We start from the raw sequence: 20,507 nt of genomic DNA on the forward strand, positions 1-20,507 counted from the left end.
TCCAATAATGGTGATGGAGCGTGGGGACGGGGGTTGTTCCACTGACACCAGACTTTCAAGTCCTTCACCAGGTCCTGTACTCCCCTCAGCTGATTCATCAACCAGTTTCACTTCGTGGAAACCATCTGTTGTCGCAGCGTTAGGATTCGCTTGACAGTAGGCGGGTACTTTTTGTACTTTTTTCCAATCACTGCTATTTGGTCGAGATGTATGTAATCCACCGCAAACGGGGCTAACGGGTATACTAAGCTTTTCCCAAATCCATAGGAAGAAGGGCAATAACGTCTTTCCCTTTGAAAAAATTCACCAAACATTCTCTTTGTTCTGGCTTTAAATCCTCAATCTCGGGAATCCTTGCCAACACAGAATGTATGGCTTTGTCTACATCCATCTCGATCACTTTGTTTACTGTTGTGCTGTACCACAAAAAGGGACCCAGACAGGCGCTTGAGTTTGATGTCATGGCTTCACAGCTCTTTGCTCATTGGCCGGTGTGCAGTCTACAACTTCCGGGGTTCTTGCAAACCATCTAGTGTCTTTTGATTCCTAACCTAGTCACTGGACAGAAATGAAATTGGGTGGAGGCACTAGGTGGCGCCAGCCTGGCTAGTACTCCCCCTCTTCACCCTCCTTTATTCATGCCACAATAGCAGTGAACCTCAGGATATGGATTGCACAGGTCTGATGTCTTAAATAGCAAATTATGAATGCAACAAGTAGAACCAATTTACACCTCTTTTATAAATATCCATATCAAAAACTGGCAGGTTATTAAAAGTTTATTTTGGTGCACACATTACAAAATCCATTTTAAGCAATATAAATATAGGACCTATACGTCATAGAAATAAACAATTCAAAAGGAAATATTAATTTTTTTGAATGGCCAAATGTCCTCAAGATGGCGTCCCTAGAAGGAAAAAGTGAAACTCAACCTTCTATCCCTGTAAGCACAGATGATCCTAGCAGTGAACATTTAGCAGTCTACTGTATATGAGCAAGTCCTAACCTCTGACTGTTTCTGACGGTAATGGTTTCTATCACGTCACACTCTGTCAGTCTCTCTCTCTCACTCACACTCACACATATTGGGTTCCCATGTTTTTTGGGGACATTACATTGACTTATTTTCATTTCCTGGAGATCCTAACAGTCATAGTCACTACTTGCTTATCCTTAATCTAAACTCTAAATTTAGCCTATTTTAACCCATAAATGAAACATGGTTTCAGCATGTTGTTGATCTAATAAAAGATTAACATCATGGCGACCTGATTTTTATCCCATTAACGAGTGCGTGATGTGAGTGTGTATAGACATTTTAGTCCCCCCAATGTGATGAATACCTGCCCCACACACACTGTACTCTGGATTTTGTATGGGACCTGTCGGCCTGCACACAGCTGCCTCACTCTGCTCCTAACAGAGGTAACACACTTGATATAAAATCAGGCCATTCTAATAAACCTCAACCTTAACCTGGACCTCTCCTTTAGCTCTGACATTTTCCAGGCCCACTTAAACGTATCAATGCAGAATGTGGGTTTACAAGACAGGGTCCGTTTCAGGTGTTGCCAGTTTTATGTGTAATACGTTATCTTCTTTTACGATCTCTACAAAGTCTGAGTGAATGGCGTGTATGTCTGTTTAATGTGAGCTGACAGAGCCGGAGTCAGACATAAACTGTATTTATCCTCACAGAGTTTCTCCATTGAGATGCACTTTGTTTCCAGCGCTCCTGCCCATGCAAAGAACAAGACTACTCATGCTACACCACCAGACTGCTGAGAACAATCACATGTCTGTGTTCTAATAAAAAAATCATTTGACCATACATTTAGAGACATTAAAACCATGCACATGTTCCTGACCATGATCCTTGTACAAGATCTGGAGAAGGTTGCTGATAAGTTCTCCCACGCTGCTCTGTTTGAAAGAACAAGTGTCCCAGGAGATAAAGTGTACCTTAACTTTCCATATTGTTGTTATGAGTTAATGTGTCTTTTTAAATTATTATTATTATTTTGGTTTGGTAAAGAAAAAAAATTCTGGGCTATAACATGATAATTTTATGGTAATTTTACCACAGTTATAGAGAGTTAATTTAGTCTAGGATCCTGACCTGAGTTTAGACGTGCAGTGCAGGCCAAGGTAGCGTGGGCCCAGCAGACTTAGCCCATAACAGTCTATTCCCTAACAAGCACAATAATTTAAATAAGACTATAAATATAGTTGCAGACAAACTTTTTTTGTGAAAAACATGTATCGAAATGCTTTCATTTTGGTCTACTGAGAAAAGAAAAGTTTGGGCATAGGAAAAGCAGTCTTGCCTGTCCAGACTGGGTTTGATCATTTTGAAATAAGGCTTTGCAATCTAGTAAATTAATGATAGCATGATAGTGAACTTTTTATGTTCATATTTAGATGAGGTCATAAGTCAGAGCAGACGCAGACCTGCTCACACACAGCTGCTACAGTGACCATTATGAAGCACACACTTCTCAGAGGAAGGAAACCAGGCCTTTAACTCACTAATCATAAACTGCTGCACACTCCCTCGCTCCCCAAGAGGCAGCACCACCCAGCTTCACCCAAATACATAAACACAGACACACAGTGGTACAGTAAACAAGCCCCCGTCACCCTCCCACCACCTGCTTTATAACACACGACTCCCCCGCCCGGACACACCGCACTATTCAGGAAACATTAGCCTGGAATGCTAATTGAAACAAACAGCTCATGGTTTCTTCATTTAGACGTGGGAGCTGTGGGTTACTGAGACTCCTGTGTGTATGCATGGACACACACAAGTCATATGCCAAATATCTGGGAATCATTGTATACTATTATTCTTCTCCTGGTTTTCCTCAAGCCTCACCTTAAAAAGACAGTCTGAAAAGGAAATTATTGCACATTAGCGCTGACAGAGTCACTGTTTCGGACCAAAGCAAACATGATCTTGCATTTACAGCTCAAATAAAGGCAAACACACACTCAAGTCCCATCAGTGTAATTGGAAAGATTTCACTGAATGATACAGGCCGACGGAGGCTCACTGCCAATGGGCATGCTCACATTAAGATTCCTGTTTATGGACATGGGAATTGAGAATGATCACAATGCCATATGTAACCATCACATTATGTTGTAGTGAGCAACATATTACATTTAGTGATAAATGTTATACCATGGACAAAGTACCACATATGGCCAAAGATGAGAGGAGAAATTCAAACCCTTATATAAGAGCAGACTGACCTGCTCCAAAGGCAAAGAAGTAGGTCTGGTTGGGGTTCCTCTGCAGCAGAGCGGACACTCTGCGGGCCATTCTCTCATTTCGTTTGTAGATGAGTTCTTGGCGAAAGTAACTGTCGATCTGCTGAGCTGTCAGGCGCTCGTGAGCTGGTAGAGAACTGTTGATGAAGTGAGGCAGCTGAGAAACAAAGAGGCAAAAGTATGTATTAAACTGTTACATTTTAAAAATACTTTAACTCTGTCTTCATTAATTGGGTTTGCCTCAGGCAATCATTTGTGTTTTTGTTATGCTGTGTTATGTTATGCTGTGGCTGGTAAAGGCAATGTGGGGACAAAAGTAGTAAAGCAGAACTGGATCCACCAACCCTATGGTTTGCAGTTAGCGAACCATTGTATTATTGCTACCCCCTGATAGATGAAAATGTATAGCTAGTCAAATACTGTTAGGTTAAATCTGTATTTGGTATATTGTGTCCTTTTTACACTGTAGACTTCAAGGTCTATCTCCATTACTGTGGTTCTGAGAAGCCAAGTAGTCTGAATCAGAAATAACATAATGACAGGTGAAGTCATTAACCTTAAATATTGGGTTGCTATTACATCTGTCATACTCATCGTCATGCAAGGCAGATCCACTCAGAGCCTGTTTGAAAGATATAATTGGGTGTGTGATTTATTGACAGTGAGTGGTGAGTAGGTGATCTTTTGGCTGCAGCAGTGCATTCTACATGCTGATAATCTGTAAGGAAAACACTACAGCAGCAACCTCGGACGTCTCAGACTTACATATAACTCGACTTCTATTTATACAGTTTTATTTTGTGCTTAGTGTTGCTGTGTCCACTCAGTGCTGTGTCTTTTTATAAATAAGTCTAGATGGAAATTGTTCTAAAATGCATTAAAACACCATTTGTATTTGTAACACTCACAGTCACGGTCATTATGAGTTTTTACATGGATATTGCTTCTGTTTGTAACCAGGGACATTATAAGAGGCTCAAATATGCAAAAGCAAATAGAGCGTAGATTTTCTTAGTGTGAACCTTTTCTGGAGAAAGAATGAACCATTAGTTTTGCCACTTTACTCAGTTACATTATTTGCTTTATTTGATTTGCTTTTTACTGTTACAATAACTGAGTAACTGTACTCTGGGTAAAAGATTTGGTTAATTCTCTCCATGCCTACATTTGTTTTCCTTCCGCATTAAATGCAGATAAATTTATTTATTTTTTTCCTAATATCTGTGGACTAATCTTGGAAAATACCCAAATATGGGCATTGGTTGTTTGGCTTCAGATGTTCTAAACTCTGCATTTTCCCAAATTGTTATTCTCACATAAGTAATAACTCACTGTTGGCTCATATCCTACCTGAGTAACACAATAATTAAAGAAATTATACTTAATTAAGATGATGTAAATAATTAATATATTGCACAAATGAGATGTTGGCAAAATAGATTGATTGCTGCTGCGTTGAGTGAAGAAAGATGATGTGTCCATGATTAAGTGAAAGGTGTTTGGTGAATGTGGGGTCATAGAGGGAGAGTAGTGCAGATAAGGTATCACAGAGAGGACCACTAGTCCCTCTGTGTCCGAGCCAGAGCAGGAAATGTGCAGTGACAATGATAGGCCCTCCTCCTCTCCACAGACACTTCTCATATCTGTCTTTGTAACACTTTATACTTCACATCTTATCTACTCTAGTATACACACATTCCATAAGACTCTTCTCACTATTGTTGAAATGAATGCTTTACAGATTATTTTATTACATGTCTATTACTAATTTGGAAAACAGTAACGTGAATGTGTCACAACTCGGACAACTTCTACAGATGGTTTTACTTGGCAATTTTATGTGAATGGTTTAGTTTTGCTTTACACCTTTGCATCTTCTTGTTGTCATGTACCGGTGAGTTGTATAATAATTTGGCAATGATGAGAGTTCCTTATTGATGCTTGCTTTTCGTCTTACAGTATGAGCTTCGAAATGGGTCATGACCCCTTAGATGGATGACTACTTCCACAAAAAACAAACTTATTTTGGGAAAATTTTCTTTTTACTTTCTCATATAACAGTTGACACATGGACCTGTCTACTATGTTTTAGATTCTGTGTCCCCTTAATCTTTATTCATTTACTGCTTTTTTCCACTTTGTCTATTGTACTGTTCATTCACGCACATACTATAGATCACATATGCTGAAGCAGGCTCCTGATTGCTCTAGCATGTGCAGAGGAATGTTAATACGTGTTATTATGACAGGAGTGAGGCAGGAGTGAGAGGGGGCGGGATAAATTAGAATGATTTAATGCACTCACATGCAGGACAAGACTGGAGCCACTGGGGCAGGTGAAATGTGGAAGGAACATTTCCAGCAAAGATTTCATAATGTTGTACTATATAATTTACTATTACAAGTTTGTTTAGAGTTGTTATTGCGTTCCATTGAAAGCGAGCGCAAAAACTACAGTTTCTTGTTGGCTGATACATTGTAATGTTAAAGACAAAATTTGGCACCGATACCAAAAGATTTGTGTTCTTCCAAATATCAGTTAATTCGATATCCTGGTTGGACATATACAATGACATAATAAGATTTACTGGTCATAGTGGATCCAGAAAGTCTCACAATATTATTTACACATAGCTGTTCTGTAGTTACTTGAGAGATAAATACCAGCTACATAACACATTTAGATCTGTTTTGCCTAAGTTTATTTGTGGTTTAAAGTAAATAAATACTGTTCTCAGGCTCTGCACTGGTATCGATTGATATCAGGTTTCGGCTACTTACTTAAAGCTTTACCATTTAGTATTTAGTATTTAGTTTTGAATCGCTGCACCTTTGTCAAAATGCATTGTCAAGTCACAAAATACGCTTATACTCTTATGACCTATTATACTGAATCAAAATCTGTCTCAAATTGTCAAGAAACTGCTTTGGGAATAATGTCAGAAAACCTTGTCAAAAACCTTGAATATAACTAAACCACACTGAGTAAAATCAGATGGCAGCTTGCAAAAAGATGTCTGTGTTTGGAGAGATAGATCGTGGCAGGTCGGGTGAGTTATTTATGGTGAAGCTGCTGGGTAGTGTCTGACACTATCAAGTGACTGGTGCTCAGAGGATTAAGACTGAGATGTACTGCAGCTGAGGAGCAGCTCCAGACACAAGTGATGAAGGAGAAATGGCAGAGGAGCTGAAAGAGGTCTGACAGGTCATCATTGGGACTGTAAAACTATTTTATTTTCCAACTCTGCATTAAAGTTACATTTATAAGGTTTTAATAGCTAGCAAATATGTTAAAAGCTGAGTTTGGAGATATGCACATGCAATCAAGGACAATGGTTTACTTTATGAACTTTATTCAAATATATATACAAAAAAGTGATATTGCCTACAGTTCTCCGGTACTGCTGCTTGTAATGTGTACCTGTGATGTGTCATGGTTGAAGATGATAGAGCTGAGGTCTCCACAGTTGTAGTGGGTAATGAGGTCCTCAGTGGTGTAGGAGCCCTGCAGACTGCCTGCTCGGACACCCTCATGCTGCAGCAGAGTCTGGTTCAGAGCAAACAGCACCTGCAACAAAAGCAGCATGGTTAGAATGTACTTTTTTGCTAGAACACTTTGGAAAATCACTTGACTTTATCTACAAGGAAGTGGATATTTTTATAATAAGCCAGGTGTAAAGTCAGTAAATGTGTGGGTGATTGAGGGTGTCATTCATTGTTTGGTTTGGTTTTTGGCAAATGAAGATGAGAGAACAAAAAGCCTGAAAAAAGTAAAAATTTCTTCAACTATAATAATTAGTTGATTGAACTATCTTTTCAGCTTTAGACGTAATGTTAAGCCATATCTAACAGAAGAGAATGATAACCAAGTAATTACTCAAAACAACACCATATTTTGATTTGTGTAGACAGTCGTTTGAAATCTTTTATTGCCTCTTTGCTGTTACACTACAGTCTCTAATAACGGTACACGCAAAGCAGAATCATGACATACTGACATATACATCCCTAAACCCTGTGGTGTACCTCTCCAACATATGTACATAAAACTTTCCTTTTCGCCGTGCTCCAGAAGAATCTGGGCTGAGCCAATGTTCCTCTTTAAAAATACATGTGTGACTTTATTACACAGTTAAAACACTACATGCTGACTGTGTGAAATCCAAGGTATTTTTAAACATTTGAAGATATTTTCACACTTTTTCCAGACAGACAGGTAAATGCCAAACCACAAAAGACTACACAAAAGTTGCTGCAAACCATCATGATTGGAACAAAGAATGAGTCTAGAAATGTAGACAAAGAAAAAACTACTTTGTCGTGCCATAAATTTACAGCACCCATTAAAATCAAAAGTAAACCCTCTTTAGACTAGATTTATAGTGTGCAGCCACCAGCCCCACACCCCACAGCTGTCCAGGACGTCCTATACAAGAGAGGTTCAAGTTTCTGCTATCCCACGGCACCTCAGACCAGCCCATTGTAGTGCACTGTAGATCTCACTCGGTTATGTATTGACTTGATTAGACTGTCATCCGGAACACTTTTTAAAGCCCCAATTATTTTCAGAAGGTGCTGCACTGGGGTCAGAACCAGTGCTCAGTTCAGGGTTGATTTGTGGAGACTTAAGACCCGTACAGCTGAACCAACTACTGACCTAGCCCCAAGTCAAAAGTCACACTCGTAATTCATGCAATTTAAGTTTTGCTTTCACCATCATAAACGTCCATACACTGGGTATTGAATGTTTCAACTCCAGGTAACCTCTGCAGTAATCACACAGACTCTAAGCTAGAGCACATGACTCTCTCTGTGAGGTCAGTGAGAGAGCTGCTGTTTGTCCTCATCTCATTATGTAAAAAAACACTTAAGTGTTGCTGGATTGTTCCACATTTATGAATTGTTTTCAATAAAATTACTGTTTTTAGCATTTAATTGGATTTTTGTTCAATTTTTGAACAACAATAAACCAAGAACACAACAATGTGTAACCATTTAATTTGTACTTGTTTGTGCCAATAACACAAGCCAAAAATGTGCAGGATCCAAAAAATGTTTTGTTCAGAAGGGCACCTGGCATAAAAACGAACCAATAATAATGAAAATGATTAACTCTTGTGGTGATCCCTAAAAGAACACGTTTGCCTGTGTGTCAAAGCTACACTTAGCAGAAAAATGTCACACACACACACACAAATTGTATCCTGTATTATTTTGAAAAACACAAAAAGATGATGACATAGTTTACAAAACATGCATATTTCATCTTTCTATATAGAAAACTGTATTAACAAATAATAAGTGAAAAACACATATAATACAAGTTTGTATACACTGTAGACAAAGTGGCCAAAAAATGAAATCATTAGTTGAAGCCAACAAACATGCACCTGTCAGGATGCTGCTGTTTTAGCTTCAGAACTGTTGTTATGGAGTTTGGGCTTTTTCAATATTGTCTGTCTCCGTGGTGAAGCACATCTCTGCAGCTGTTACCATGGCTCCTGAAGTTTCCCTTGTTTGAATGAGACAGGGCGTCAATCACTGCACAGAGGGCTGGTTAAAACGCAAACAGTGAGTGCATACAGGGCTATGTAAATCTGCTGTGTGACTGGCAGCAGTGTTCTCATACTCAAGTGGCCCTCTCAAATTGACTAGCTCTTTTTTACTGTCCACATCATACACAAGACTAAAGCCTTTGGGTCTTAGGCATGCGTGAGAAACTCTTGTAATCAAATAAAAGCTCTGAGGAGAACAAAACCGAGGCTGCAGCTTTTGGTTTTGGAACCTGCCATCCAAAAATTCATTACAGAGTGCTGGAAGAAAAACACAAAGAGTACAGCCAGAGTGGGAGAAACATGAAGAGAAAAACAGAAGATTTGATGTTTTATTGTGAATTTGCATTTATTGTGCTGTTTGATCCAAATCATATGAGGATTTCAGACAAAGCAAAAAATATGACAAAATAACACAGATCATGACTTTTTAATTATGGCATCTAATATTGGATGGACGTATGGCATGAAGCAGACATTGTTAACTGGCAATAAAAGTTCAAATTGAGTGACCAATTTTGATGTCTAAATAACTGGATCAGAGCATCTCCAAAACCTCAGCTTTTGTGGGGTGTTGTGAAGTGGTCTGTATCAAAAATAGTGACAAACCATAAACATGTGATGAACATTAATATTGGACAGTGTGGCTCCTGTATCCCAAAGTGTATGCTGCTTATTAAAACTTCAAATCTTAGCTTGCTGTCATATTATGTCATGAATAAGTGGCGATGACAAGGTGCTGGAAAGGAGGAGTATATTAGCTCATACTTTTACCACTTTAAATCCTAAATCTAACAACATGAGTGATGGTTTGGGCTGGAGTGCTGCTGGCTGAGAAAACAACTAGAGGAAGTGCCGAGCTCCAAGGACCAGGCACTGCACTCTGGCAAGATGTGAAAGGATAATAGGGGGGCTTATGGATTAGCTTTTATTCGACAGTAAAAACAAGTGAGAAGAGGTTAAGAAAAACACAACATTGGTATAGTCCACATTGTCGGCTACGATTATCAGCTCCATTAGTTGCTTTTCCTACTCAACTGTAGCTAGAGTGAAAGGCAGGATGAAAAGAAAGAGTCATACAAATGCCAGGAAAAAGGAGGATGCCGAGACTGAGGCAATGCAGCATTTACAGTGCAGACAGAGAGCATGGGTCAATGGGCTCGGTTTAAAGCCTGGTACATAGTGAGTACTGTCTATGACCAGTCAGGTGCATAAGGACTGCTGCAGCTGCCAGCGTCAGGCAGCACATCTGAGAAAGATTCACTTTACACGGCTTCTCCTTCAAGTGTTGACCTCCTTTTTTTTGTTCACCAGTTTGTCTATTGTGTACTGTTTGAGGGAGCACACTCCACCCAGAAGGCTCCAACCTGTCCAGGGAGTGAACGCAGGCCCTTCTTGTTTTGATGCAAGAGCGCTAACCACAGCACACTAATAGACAAAACAAAATCATACACTAATCCTGTGCTAGCTGCTGTTGAGTCATTTATAAATAGAGTGCAACAGCTCCTGTAGTTGGGACCATTCACATTTCTTTCCCCCTGACATTCTAGACTCTATAAAGCTTCCTTCTCTCTGTGTTGTGCAAAACAGGAACAGTACTATACAGGCAGCCTTTCAAAGTCAGGTTGTTGATCTTGTAGATGCAGCAGCACAAGCTCACATGTCCACCACATTACCAGGTTTTAAACAGATATAGTGATGTGAGGTGGTCTTTTTTCAGACTTATCTACGGTCATTTAATCAGGTCTGATACAGTCTGAGAGTGGTGCGTTCCTGTCCAGTGCTTTCCCTCAGCGCAGTTTGTGTTTCATCTCATGAGAAAGAGAAGAGCTGGACCCCTCACCCAGGACACGCACTGCTGGGCTCCCCTGGGCTCCTCTGGGCTTATAAGAGGGGACTGGGTTCACAGCACCCTGGGGTGACTGCAGCAAACGAGGTAAGCAGTTGAAATAACATCCAGGGCAGCCCAAGAATAGGAGAGGTGCAATCTCTCATGAACACTCCTCACTGAGCTGGTCCTGAAGAGGGCGGACACCATTTTAAGAGCAGTTATATTCAAATCACAGCCCACAATGGAACTCTTTAAAAGAGTTCATTACCTTTGTGCTGACTTCAGACCATCCCCCATGACCTGTTGAAAGGATGGTATTGTCTGGTCCTGAAGTGTGCACTTGTCCTGTGAAGCACCTTGAACACATTAAGATGAGTTACCCAAGCCCACATCAAAGAGCTCTGGACAGGCTCATATGATAGCCCCTCTGGCATCTCCAACAGGTTTATCAACAACTGAAACAACCACTTTCTTAGCAGAGTATGGGAACTGTCAGGACCCTTAAACTATACATGCTGTCACAGGGTGACCTCAGCTCAGAGCCAAAAACACTTATGGCCTCATCATGCCATCATACATTCATCACTACTTATTGCGAGTAAGCAGATCTTCCACTGATCACATCTGGATGAGTATATCTCCTATTTCCCCAATCTTCATCCCTGACAAGAGCTCACAAATGTCTGCACCACATTTGGTAATAATGATACTTATTGTTCTGCTGTTATACAAGCTTCACATTGCTTTTTACAATAAGTTTTAAGCTTTCAATCAGGCATGAGTGCAACTGTCTCTCCCTTGTATCCGGCCTCCTGCCTAGGTCCAGGAAATCCAGGGATTACACTGAGACAATCCCAGTGGCAGTGGCCTGCTGCTTCAGGATTTGACAGAAGGACCTTCATTATTCCCTTACTATCCTTCCCCACACTCCATCATACTTAACATTCTTGATTCTTTTTGTACTTGTACAGTCCAGTTGAATTATATTGATTTTATGTATAAGTATATTCTAAGTTATGGACGAAGTGGACCAACTCGTTTGGTCATTGTTATCAAAATTACTCTTGTTATCGCTAATTCACTCTACTTCGCACAAAAATATTATTACATACATACAGTATAACAGTAAGTTCTTACAGGTTCACATAAACTTTTTGTCCCCCTCTCGTTCACTTTATGTCCTAGCCCACTGGGTCATTGTGTCGATGTGCTGGTCAGTGCTGTGCTGGAGCCTGGGCACATGGAGCAACCAACTCTGTTTTGTCTTTGTTACTGTCTTAACCTTTAGTTCCTGCTTTATGGTTTTCTTCTGACTGATCACATGTCAGAAAGGTGCAGGAAAAACTAAATTATAAATTATACTTATATCATTTTGTAAATTAATTGTCTCTGTCAAGTCAATTAAGAAACCTATGTGACCTTTTCCTGTTTAGCTCAGTTATATTTATTTTCTGGGCTATGTCCAGTGGCATTGTTTTTTTGTTTTTTTTTATTTGTTTAATTTTGCATTATAATAGTTATTCATCCACTCGCCACAGAATAAATCCACCAATCTTTCGGTGACGATTATCATGCCAATCAGATTTGGATCAGGATGTTCCCCACAAACTAAATGCCTTGTTGAAGATTGTGGACTTTAATAAATGAACTGGTGGTGGGGGTTACTGAAAGCCCTCTACTTATGTACACAAATAAAAGCCTGCTGTTTGACTTGGCACTATAGCCATTGTGCTAGTCGTCCCATGTTTTTCCCATCTCTTTACAAAACTGAAAATAATAAATCAGAAAACAACTGACCCTCGGTGAAAGAAGCACACAGCTGGTGCTTTTCTGTGGACTGTCCTGCCCCTGGGAAATCTCAAAGAAATGATCAAATACAGAGGTATTTTTTTAAACAGACAGTACAACAACCTCTGCATGTGTACTACCCAAAACTGAGCCCAACATGGCGGAAGTGGAAATGATTTCAAATTGATTATATATATATATATATATATTTATATTATTTATTTATTTATTTATTTATTTTTTCTCTTTCTCTGTCTCTCTCTCATCCAGTCATTTTAACCTCACATGCCCTATTTCAGATGTTTAAACAAATCCACACACTTCACTTCTCTCTCCCCTCGATAAGCCCTGGTTAAATTCCTTTTGGATCTCTGTGACTAACGTTACGATGTGTGATGCTATCCAAACCAGATGAAGTGTGTATCTCATCCACTACATGAGAACAAGACCTCCGAAAATGCTGCTCCAAACCATACATTTCTGTCTCCTCCACTCAGATTTACTGAGGCTAATAGACTTAGACATTCTCATAGGAGGATATGTCCTTTTTAAGAAGGTCACATCTCAAGTCCTGTAACAAAAGAGAAACAGATAATCTCTGCATGAACAAAATTAATTTAAATCTAATCAGAAAAAGAGCAATTGTCAAGAGAGAAAGATACAGGGAATTTCTTTTTTTTTTTTTATTTTGTTCTTTGATTCACAGTATGGCAGGAACTCAAGATTAACTGGTTAATTGATAATTGTGATTATACTGCAATTGTAAGAAGTAAAAAACAGTCCTAAAATGTAAGACAAGACTGATCTGAGGTACATTGGTTAGACAGGAATTTTATTAAATTACCAACGTGTTTGGACTCAAGGACGACACTCACAAACATTCTAAACCTTCTAAAAATAAGACTTTTGAGAAAATTTGAAACAAAAATCTGTCATTTCAATTCAATCTATTTTGAAGAGTTTACTGTTGTATGGCAATGCTATTAGCAAATAAGACATTTAAAATCAGGATGTTTCTTCTCATAATAATCGTAACACTAAAATTGGATTTTGTTATATTCCTGGACCATATATTTTTCACTACTAAAAACCCAACAGAAAGACATACATTATTGCGACTTTGTGTATGATTCAAAGATGCTTCTGGTTTCCATCATTAGACAGATTTCACATGAGGACACTGGTACCCGAATAATAAAGCACAACATTTGCATATGAAAGAAACATGATTGAGTGGTCACTGCGTTTTATGTCTGTGTTTTGTTGTGTACTCCCAAAGTGGAAGTGACATGCAAATGGCAGGAAAACAGAACAACAATCAGCATAAAAATCATTCAAAGTGGAAATTCACCCAGTGTCAGTATTCATGATACAAAAATTTTATTGCATGGCTTTTCTTTGTTTTTGGTGGCTGAAAAATACAGTACACTCTTTTGCACTACAAGAACATACTAAAAGAAAACAACCTGCTGTCTGCCTGCTGCCTGTTTGCTGCTGTCCTATCCAATTATCAAAACAACGTAATTTCTTCCTTCCATGTCCCAAACCTCCTGATTAAATGACTGTTTCCATCTCTCCTGCTCTTGTCCTTCTATTTGATGCCATCTCCGCTCCTTTTCTTGCCACTGTCAAAGATCTGTGTTCATTTCCATTTTTTTCCTCCAGCCTGCTCCTATAAACCACACACTGCCCCCATCCTTAACCTACACAAGCCCGATTCATATGTGGTGTGTACAGTTCCCCATGTGTCTGTCTTCACTACAAAGTCTACAGAGGTCCAACTGTGTGATCGACCAGCGCCGTAAGTCGTCTCTTCCCTTCCTCCTACTTTTGGTCACGGTAAAACGTTGAATCTAGTGCATAGTAATCCCACACAAGTGCACCATTTCACGGCACATCAGCACAAGAAATGTCCAATTTCATGCAAACAGATCATGCTGGCAGCAAAATACAGCAACTCCAAGGGAGAGAGAAGTGATTGTAACACATCTAAAAACAGGCACAGTAGTGTTTAATGTATAAAGGAGTGATTCAAAGCATTTTTGCAGAGTAAGGCCAAATCTCAATTCTTGAAATTGAAAAAGGAAATATATGGAAGTATTTAGAGTTGTTAATCAGATTTATATTACAACAATCACAAAGTCTGTGTTAGGAGTGTTGAAAAAATGCCATGGGCCATGCTCCAGAACCAATTATTTGAACTGTGAGACAGAAGACTGAAATAGCTGATTTTCCTGTGAGATTTTCTTAAAAGAAAGAAAGGAACAGTTGATACAGATGGAAATAACATGTGATAGGGCAAAGATAGTGATAGATCTTTTTTCATTTTATATGTTTGTTTGGGGTTTTTTAGGTTAGATAATACAATTTTTCCACATTGTACAAAATCATGTGCTGCTTTTATTATAGTCACTATGTCTCCCACCATCTTTCTCTTTCCTTTTCAGTCTAAATTAGATTAAGATAGTCTATGTGTGCCACTTCCTCTTAACTTGGAATGATCCCATTGAAGCACCACATATGTAACACAGCATCATCTTTTCTCATAAAAACACACTAATGACATATCAATATTCATATGAACATGTGAGGGAAGTCAAACATAGATAATGATGAATGATGTGAAAAAGATGTTTTCATTTTTATGTGGAAATTAACCAAATTCATATGTTGAAACAATCACATGCAAGATGGGGGAGTTGGCCCTGCTAATAAATAATAAATAAATACAGCTTTATCAACATAATAAAAACAGTTTTTGGATAACGTTATTGGATTTAAGATAATGGGGGAGAGTAAACATTAGCCAAAGCAGTCAAGTCAAACATGTGCAGCTCTTCCACTCTCTGGCCTTGACCAATGCTGGCAAACACATCAGACCACCATCTAATTATTTCATAAATCTGCATGTCAGCTCTGTAGTTAGGAGAAAATATTGTACACATGCTCAGATGTACTAAGAGCATTTTACTTTGGAGTTTGAGCTTATTAATTTGTCATCACCCAAGCATTCTCATAATATCATCCAATTCTGGCTCCTTCAAATTGTGAGTTATGTTTATTTTCATACTGGGAACTCAGCTTTGTGGAGATGCAAGCCAGCTCACAGTAAGGATGCATGTTAACTTTCTTATGCTAAACCAACATTTGTTGCCTACTCCAGCCTTTCACCCTAAGCACACAGAGCACACAGAATGTTAAAAGATAACAAAATATAAATCTAACCCATTTTCAAATCCAAGACAAACGATATTTTCTACTTAACATATTATACTTTCCACTTATACTTTCCATTTGACTTATATGATGTTATTGCCTTCATGCCACAACACAATCAGATCCATAAACTCTTAAGAAAAGTGCTGGATATGAGGAAATCCAATATGATTAAGGCTATAATTGCTAGCTCTAAAAGTTTTAGCACCAGTACCCTGCATTAAGGAAAACTTTGGGTTTGGCTCAGCCCTGTGACAGAGCTCAGCCATAAGTCGGAGTAAGAAAGATGGATATCTGTTGTCTCTACATTAGTCTCCCTTGTGACCGAGTGTGTACGCGGGGACCAGAGAGAGAAGAGTCTGGAGCGTCAGACAGGCTGAGGACTTGTGGTCACTCAGACCAACACATCACACACTGTGGCTTTAAATGAGCCACAAATCTGCCCCAAGCCGTCGACAGAGAGGAATGCTGCAGCACACGAGGGCGACTGGGTAAACAAGGTTACAAGTGAGTTTTGCCTTTAACGAAAATCAGGATATGGTACTTACAGGAGAATTCAGTCTTACTGAAAAAATATTATTATGTTATTTGTCATGGAAAGATGAATTCACATAAGCTCTTTGATAGATGGGCTGTCATATAAATTATTATTATTGCATGCAAAGAGGCAAATCTTTAAGAGCATTATGGACATAAACTGTAAAACAGTGGTTATGATCAAATAAATACACTTACACACTAAGGCCAAAACTGCTCAACACTGGTTTAAAAAAAAAGGTTTTCTGGATTATATAAACCATGAATTCTTCTGAAGATCACTGCACCAGAAAACAAAGTCTATAAATCAATTAATATGATGTGTGTTGCATGTGAATACTAAGGTTAGTGGATAAAAGCACACTATTTAAAGGATTGAAAGGAATTTAGCTAGGAATATTCCAGCCAATTTTAAGTTTAAAAATAGGTGGCAACTGGCAATACATCTTTTCCAGACAATAATTTCCTAAAGCCTGCCCTAACAAACACTACATTTTAACTGAAGCTTGCTTGACTTGGTACTACCTTTAAGAGTGATTAAGTCCTGATTTAAAGTTCAGTATAAAACATAGCAGTTAATATCCTCATAATGTAACGTGAGAAAGCCCAAGGGTCACTAAAAACAATGTCTAGCAGAGTGGGTTGGAGCCACATCAAGGAATGCCACAGTCAGTTTGTCTGGGTGTTTATGTCTTCTACTTCATGCATGAGTGTGAGCCAATGACCCAATGGTAATAGTGTGGTTATGGGTGAGATGTAGTGGTTTTCAACAGAGTAAAGAGCGGAGTGGACAGACCCCGATATGAACAACTGTATTCAGGTCTTTAGTTTGTAAAGGTGAACTATGTAACTTTTCTGGTGAAGGGTCTTCCACCTGCTTGTCTCCATGGACATATAATAGCTTTGCCTAATGTAGCAAAAGAAAATGTAATTCTATCAATCTTTGGTATTTTAATCCATACAAGTGGCTCCTTCAGTTCCTCACTGTAAAACTTTTGTCCATTTGACAGAATTACATTTTCTTTTGCTATGGAAACTAACTTATGTCTCATTAAACGTATTTGTTAAAATGAAGACGAGCAAGTGAGACCATTCTGCCAATTTGCCAGTCAAATTAATTTATTTACTGAGCAATAAAAACACCCATATTTTAATAAATGCTGAATAGATACACCTAATGTCATACTGTGGAAACTCTGTGGAAATTCTTGATTTAGACAAGCAAGTTGTGGACCTCCCACCAGAAAAGATACATATAGTGTAGTTTAAAGAAAAAAAATAATAATTGCACAGTGCTGTAGAGAAGAGGTTTTAGGACACACTTTGTTCTCGGGCATATCTTTTGCCCAATAGGAACAGAAGTGTTTACATCACAGTCCCACTCTCCCTGTTCCTCTCTCTCATCAGTTCATCATCCTCATTTCCTGTCCGCAGCCCCCCACAGACCACCCCCATCCCATTAGCAGCATCCCCGCTTGGTTCATTTCAGGCCAGACTTGTAGTGGCCATGGCAACCCTCCAGGAAGGTCGTGAGTCAACAGAGAACCACAGAAGAGCCCTCTCCTTACCCCAAGCCACTGTTTTCCAGAGGTTAGACAAAGTAATAAAGCATTTTAATTTTAGATGCTTGTGAAAAACTGGAAAGACTAATGTTTAAAATGTTTCTGGGTAATCTTGATGCAATCTTAATTTTATTGTTGATGCAGTGCAAAAACATTTTAAATGGAAGATTTATCACTATAGCCACTAAACTTTCCACACTGAGTTAGAAGCCATTTTGGCAAATTAAATAATGTCAAAGCCTGCTTAAGTGGTGTTTTATGTTTACATATTTCAGCCAGCACAGAATTTAAATGACATGTCTAATTAAGATCTATGTATTAAAAAGTGAAAAAGTATGAAACGTTTCTAACCAAGATGGCATGTGGTCCACTGGAACCATCAAGCATCATTTAGAGCTTGTAGCAATGACGTTACTTCTTTGAACTGAAAATTTCAATCTACAGCCTTACAAGTATGTTAAACCATCTAGTAGGACAACAAGCATTTCAGAACTCAGAAAGATTTGATTAAGTCATCAGTGGATGGAATCACAAACAAATCATTTTAGGTTAAATTAAGTAAGACACACTCACATACAGACAATAAGTATTCTAGTATTGTAAATGTTCAATGTTGTAACAAACAAAGGGGGTGAAATAAATAAATAGCAGAATGCAAAACTTAAGTAGTTAGTTTGAATAAATAATGAGTCATAGAAGTACTTAACTCAACCTTCTACAGCCCAAATCTCATCAGAAAGATAACCAAACTTTCCCCTTTATTACAAAGAAAAAGTACCTACAATATATATATTGACACCCAAAAAATATTATCTTACTGTGACAGGCCTAACAGACAATATATATTAATATTTTCTAGTCACTCAGAGATTCACAGTTGGAGAATTGGTTAGGAAAAAGCATCTGTGTTTGAGCAAAAAGCTGCGTTAAAAAGAGAAATAGTGAATCGCAATATGACTTTTCATCAAACTAACAAGTATGTCAGGTCTGCTTGTGTTGGGTGCATTAACAACATAAAAACACATAAAGCTTTAAGTCCTGGGACGATGACAAAGACACATGTTTATGATTGAGGGGATTGACTGGGCTCCTTTCATGTGAACCGTTCCCTCGCTCCTTCTGACCTTTCACAAGCTCTTATCTCAAGCTGCAATTCTTACACCCTGTCTGCCTCCTAAAACGTTTATCTACAGTTTGCTAGTTTGGATTCTCATCTCTTTTTAATTAGCAACCCCACCTTCTATCCATCTGCTTTTCATCTGAACATAGATAAACAGAAAAGTATATATGAGATGAGTGACTAGACCGAAAAACAGTGCTATAGTTGTCGAATCAGGTTTAAGATTATTATTATTATTACTGACTATATTCATCTGTGTGTTTACTATATGGCTATACATTCCTACATGCTCCAATGTGAAATTATGATTGCGTTATAATGAATCCGCAGAGATATTTGGCACGTTCCACACAGACACACACACCAACACACACACATGCACAGAGGGCTGGTTTGGCACTCTCTTGTTAGCATGCGGTTTGGATAGACTTTCAGAGACACTAAACTAAGGACCTTTCCACCTCCAGCACTTCTGTAATGTGACAGAAGTCAATGCACGGAAGTCAGAAGCAAGCAAACTGTTAGCCCTGAAGATCTTATAACTTAATAATTTTAATGTACTTGAGGTAGTGAAGTATTATTGAAGTATTAGCAGAATAGATGCCTCCTCCTGTCAGCTTCTTTCTTCTTCTTGTCTTTCTTGGGCTGACAAAACCAACCTGTCTCCAAATGTGCATAAATTTGCATATTGAGATAGATTTTATTTTATGACAGATGTCCTCCATTCATTGAAATGATTTAATTAGCCATATATTGTGGTTTTACTGAGTCACAATTGGCAGCTTAAAGGTACATTACGCAAAATTGACTCTTGTGAGCTGTAAGACATGTTATAATGTTGTAAAATTATCAAAAACATAACTGGACTTATGTTTTGTTTCATTCACACATGTTTGAATAATCTTTATTATTAGTCTGCCTTCATCTCCAAAGATCAAAATGCTTTCTTCCACCTTGTGATGTCATGAAGCGGTAGATTTCAAGTTAACAGCTACTTTTACCTTTTGTTCATAAGAGATTGTCTATTCCATGGCAGAAATCATCCAAATGATTCTAGTGAAGGTGTATGGAGTTTAAGAACACAATGGAGCACTTTGTGTATTACCAAATGACATCACAAGGTGGATGGAGTGTTTTCCATTTGAGAGAAGAACTCTGTCTAAATATGCAGGATTTGTGTGTTAAAGGTGTGAATGAAACAAAACACAACTCCAGGTATGAGCCCTGGAACCACAATCACTCAGACAATCACAGTAATGCAATGTTGGGTGAAGCATCTGCCCAAGGAAACAGCTATCCACTTAGAGGTTCAGACTCACAACTTTACGTTTGGGGTGAGCAGAGGACATTTAAGGAAGAATATGCAGATTATGGAAAAATCTTTATTTTACTTTTTTAAATCAAATAAAGCAGGAACTGTTAATGTGAAGTTGAATGAGTGCATGTAAGGGAGGAATTCTGCGTTCTTATTCTCCAAAAAATTTATTATTTCTTTAAGTGACCAAGAAATTTCAAGGTCTCCCTTCATCAAATAAATGTCTGAACCAGATCGTGCTTTGAGAGTACTCTAGCTTATATCAAAGACCAGCTCCTTGGAAACACAAACGCAAGCCATTTGCTTT

The 20,507-nt window shown here is 38.5% G+C and overlaps 1 protein-coding gene across 1 annotated transcript in view; it reads right to left on the reverse strand.

The window, feature by feature from the left end:
* Positions 1-20,507, reverse strand: part of trabd2b (TraB domain containing 2B) — a 53,782-nt gene that overhangs the window by 13,979 nt on the left and 19,296 nt on the right. The window contains 2 exon segments of the mRNA XM_055164943.1: positions 3,262-3,436; positions 6,701-6,847. Coding sequence (XP_055020918.1) covers positions 3,262-3,436; positions 6,701-6,847 — 322 coding nt within the window.

This window comes from Boleophthalmus pectinirostris, unplaced genomic scaffold (genome assembly GCF_026225935.1).
Source record: "Boleophthalmus pectinirostris isolate CB_2022bp ecotype Guang Dong unplaced genomic scaffold, ASM2622593v1 HiC_scaffold_7, whole genome shotgun sequence".
NCBI lineage: Eukaryota > Metazoa > Chordata > Actinopteri > Gobiiformes > Gobiidae > Boleophthalmus > Boleophthalmus pectinirostris.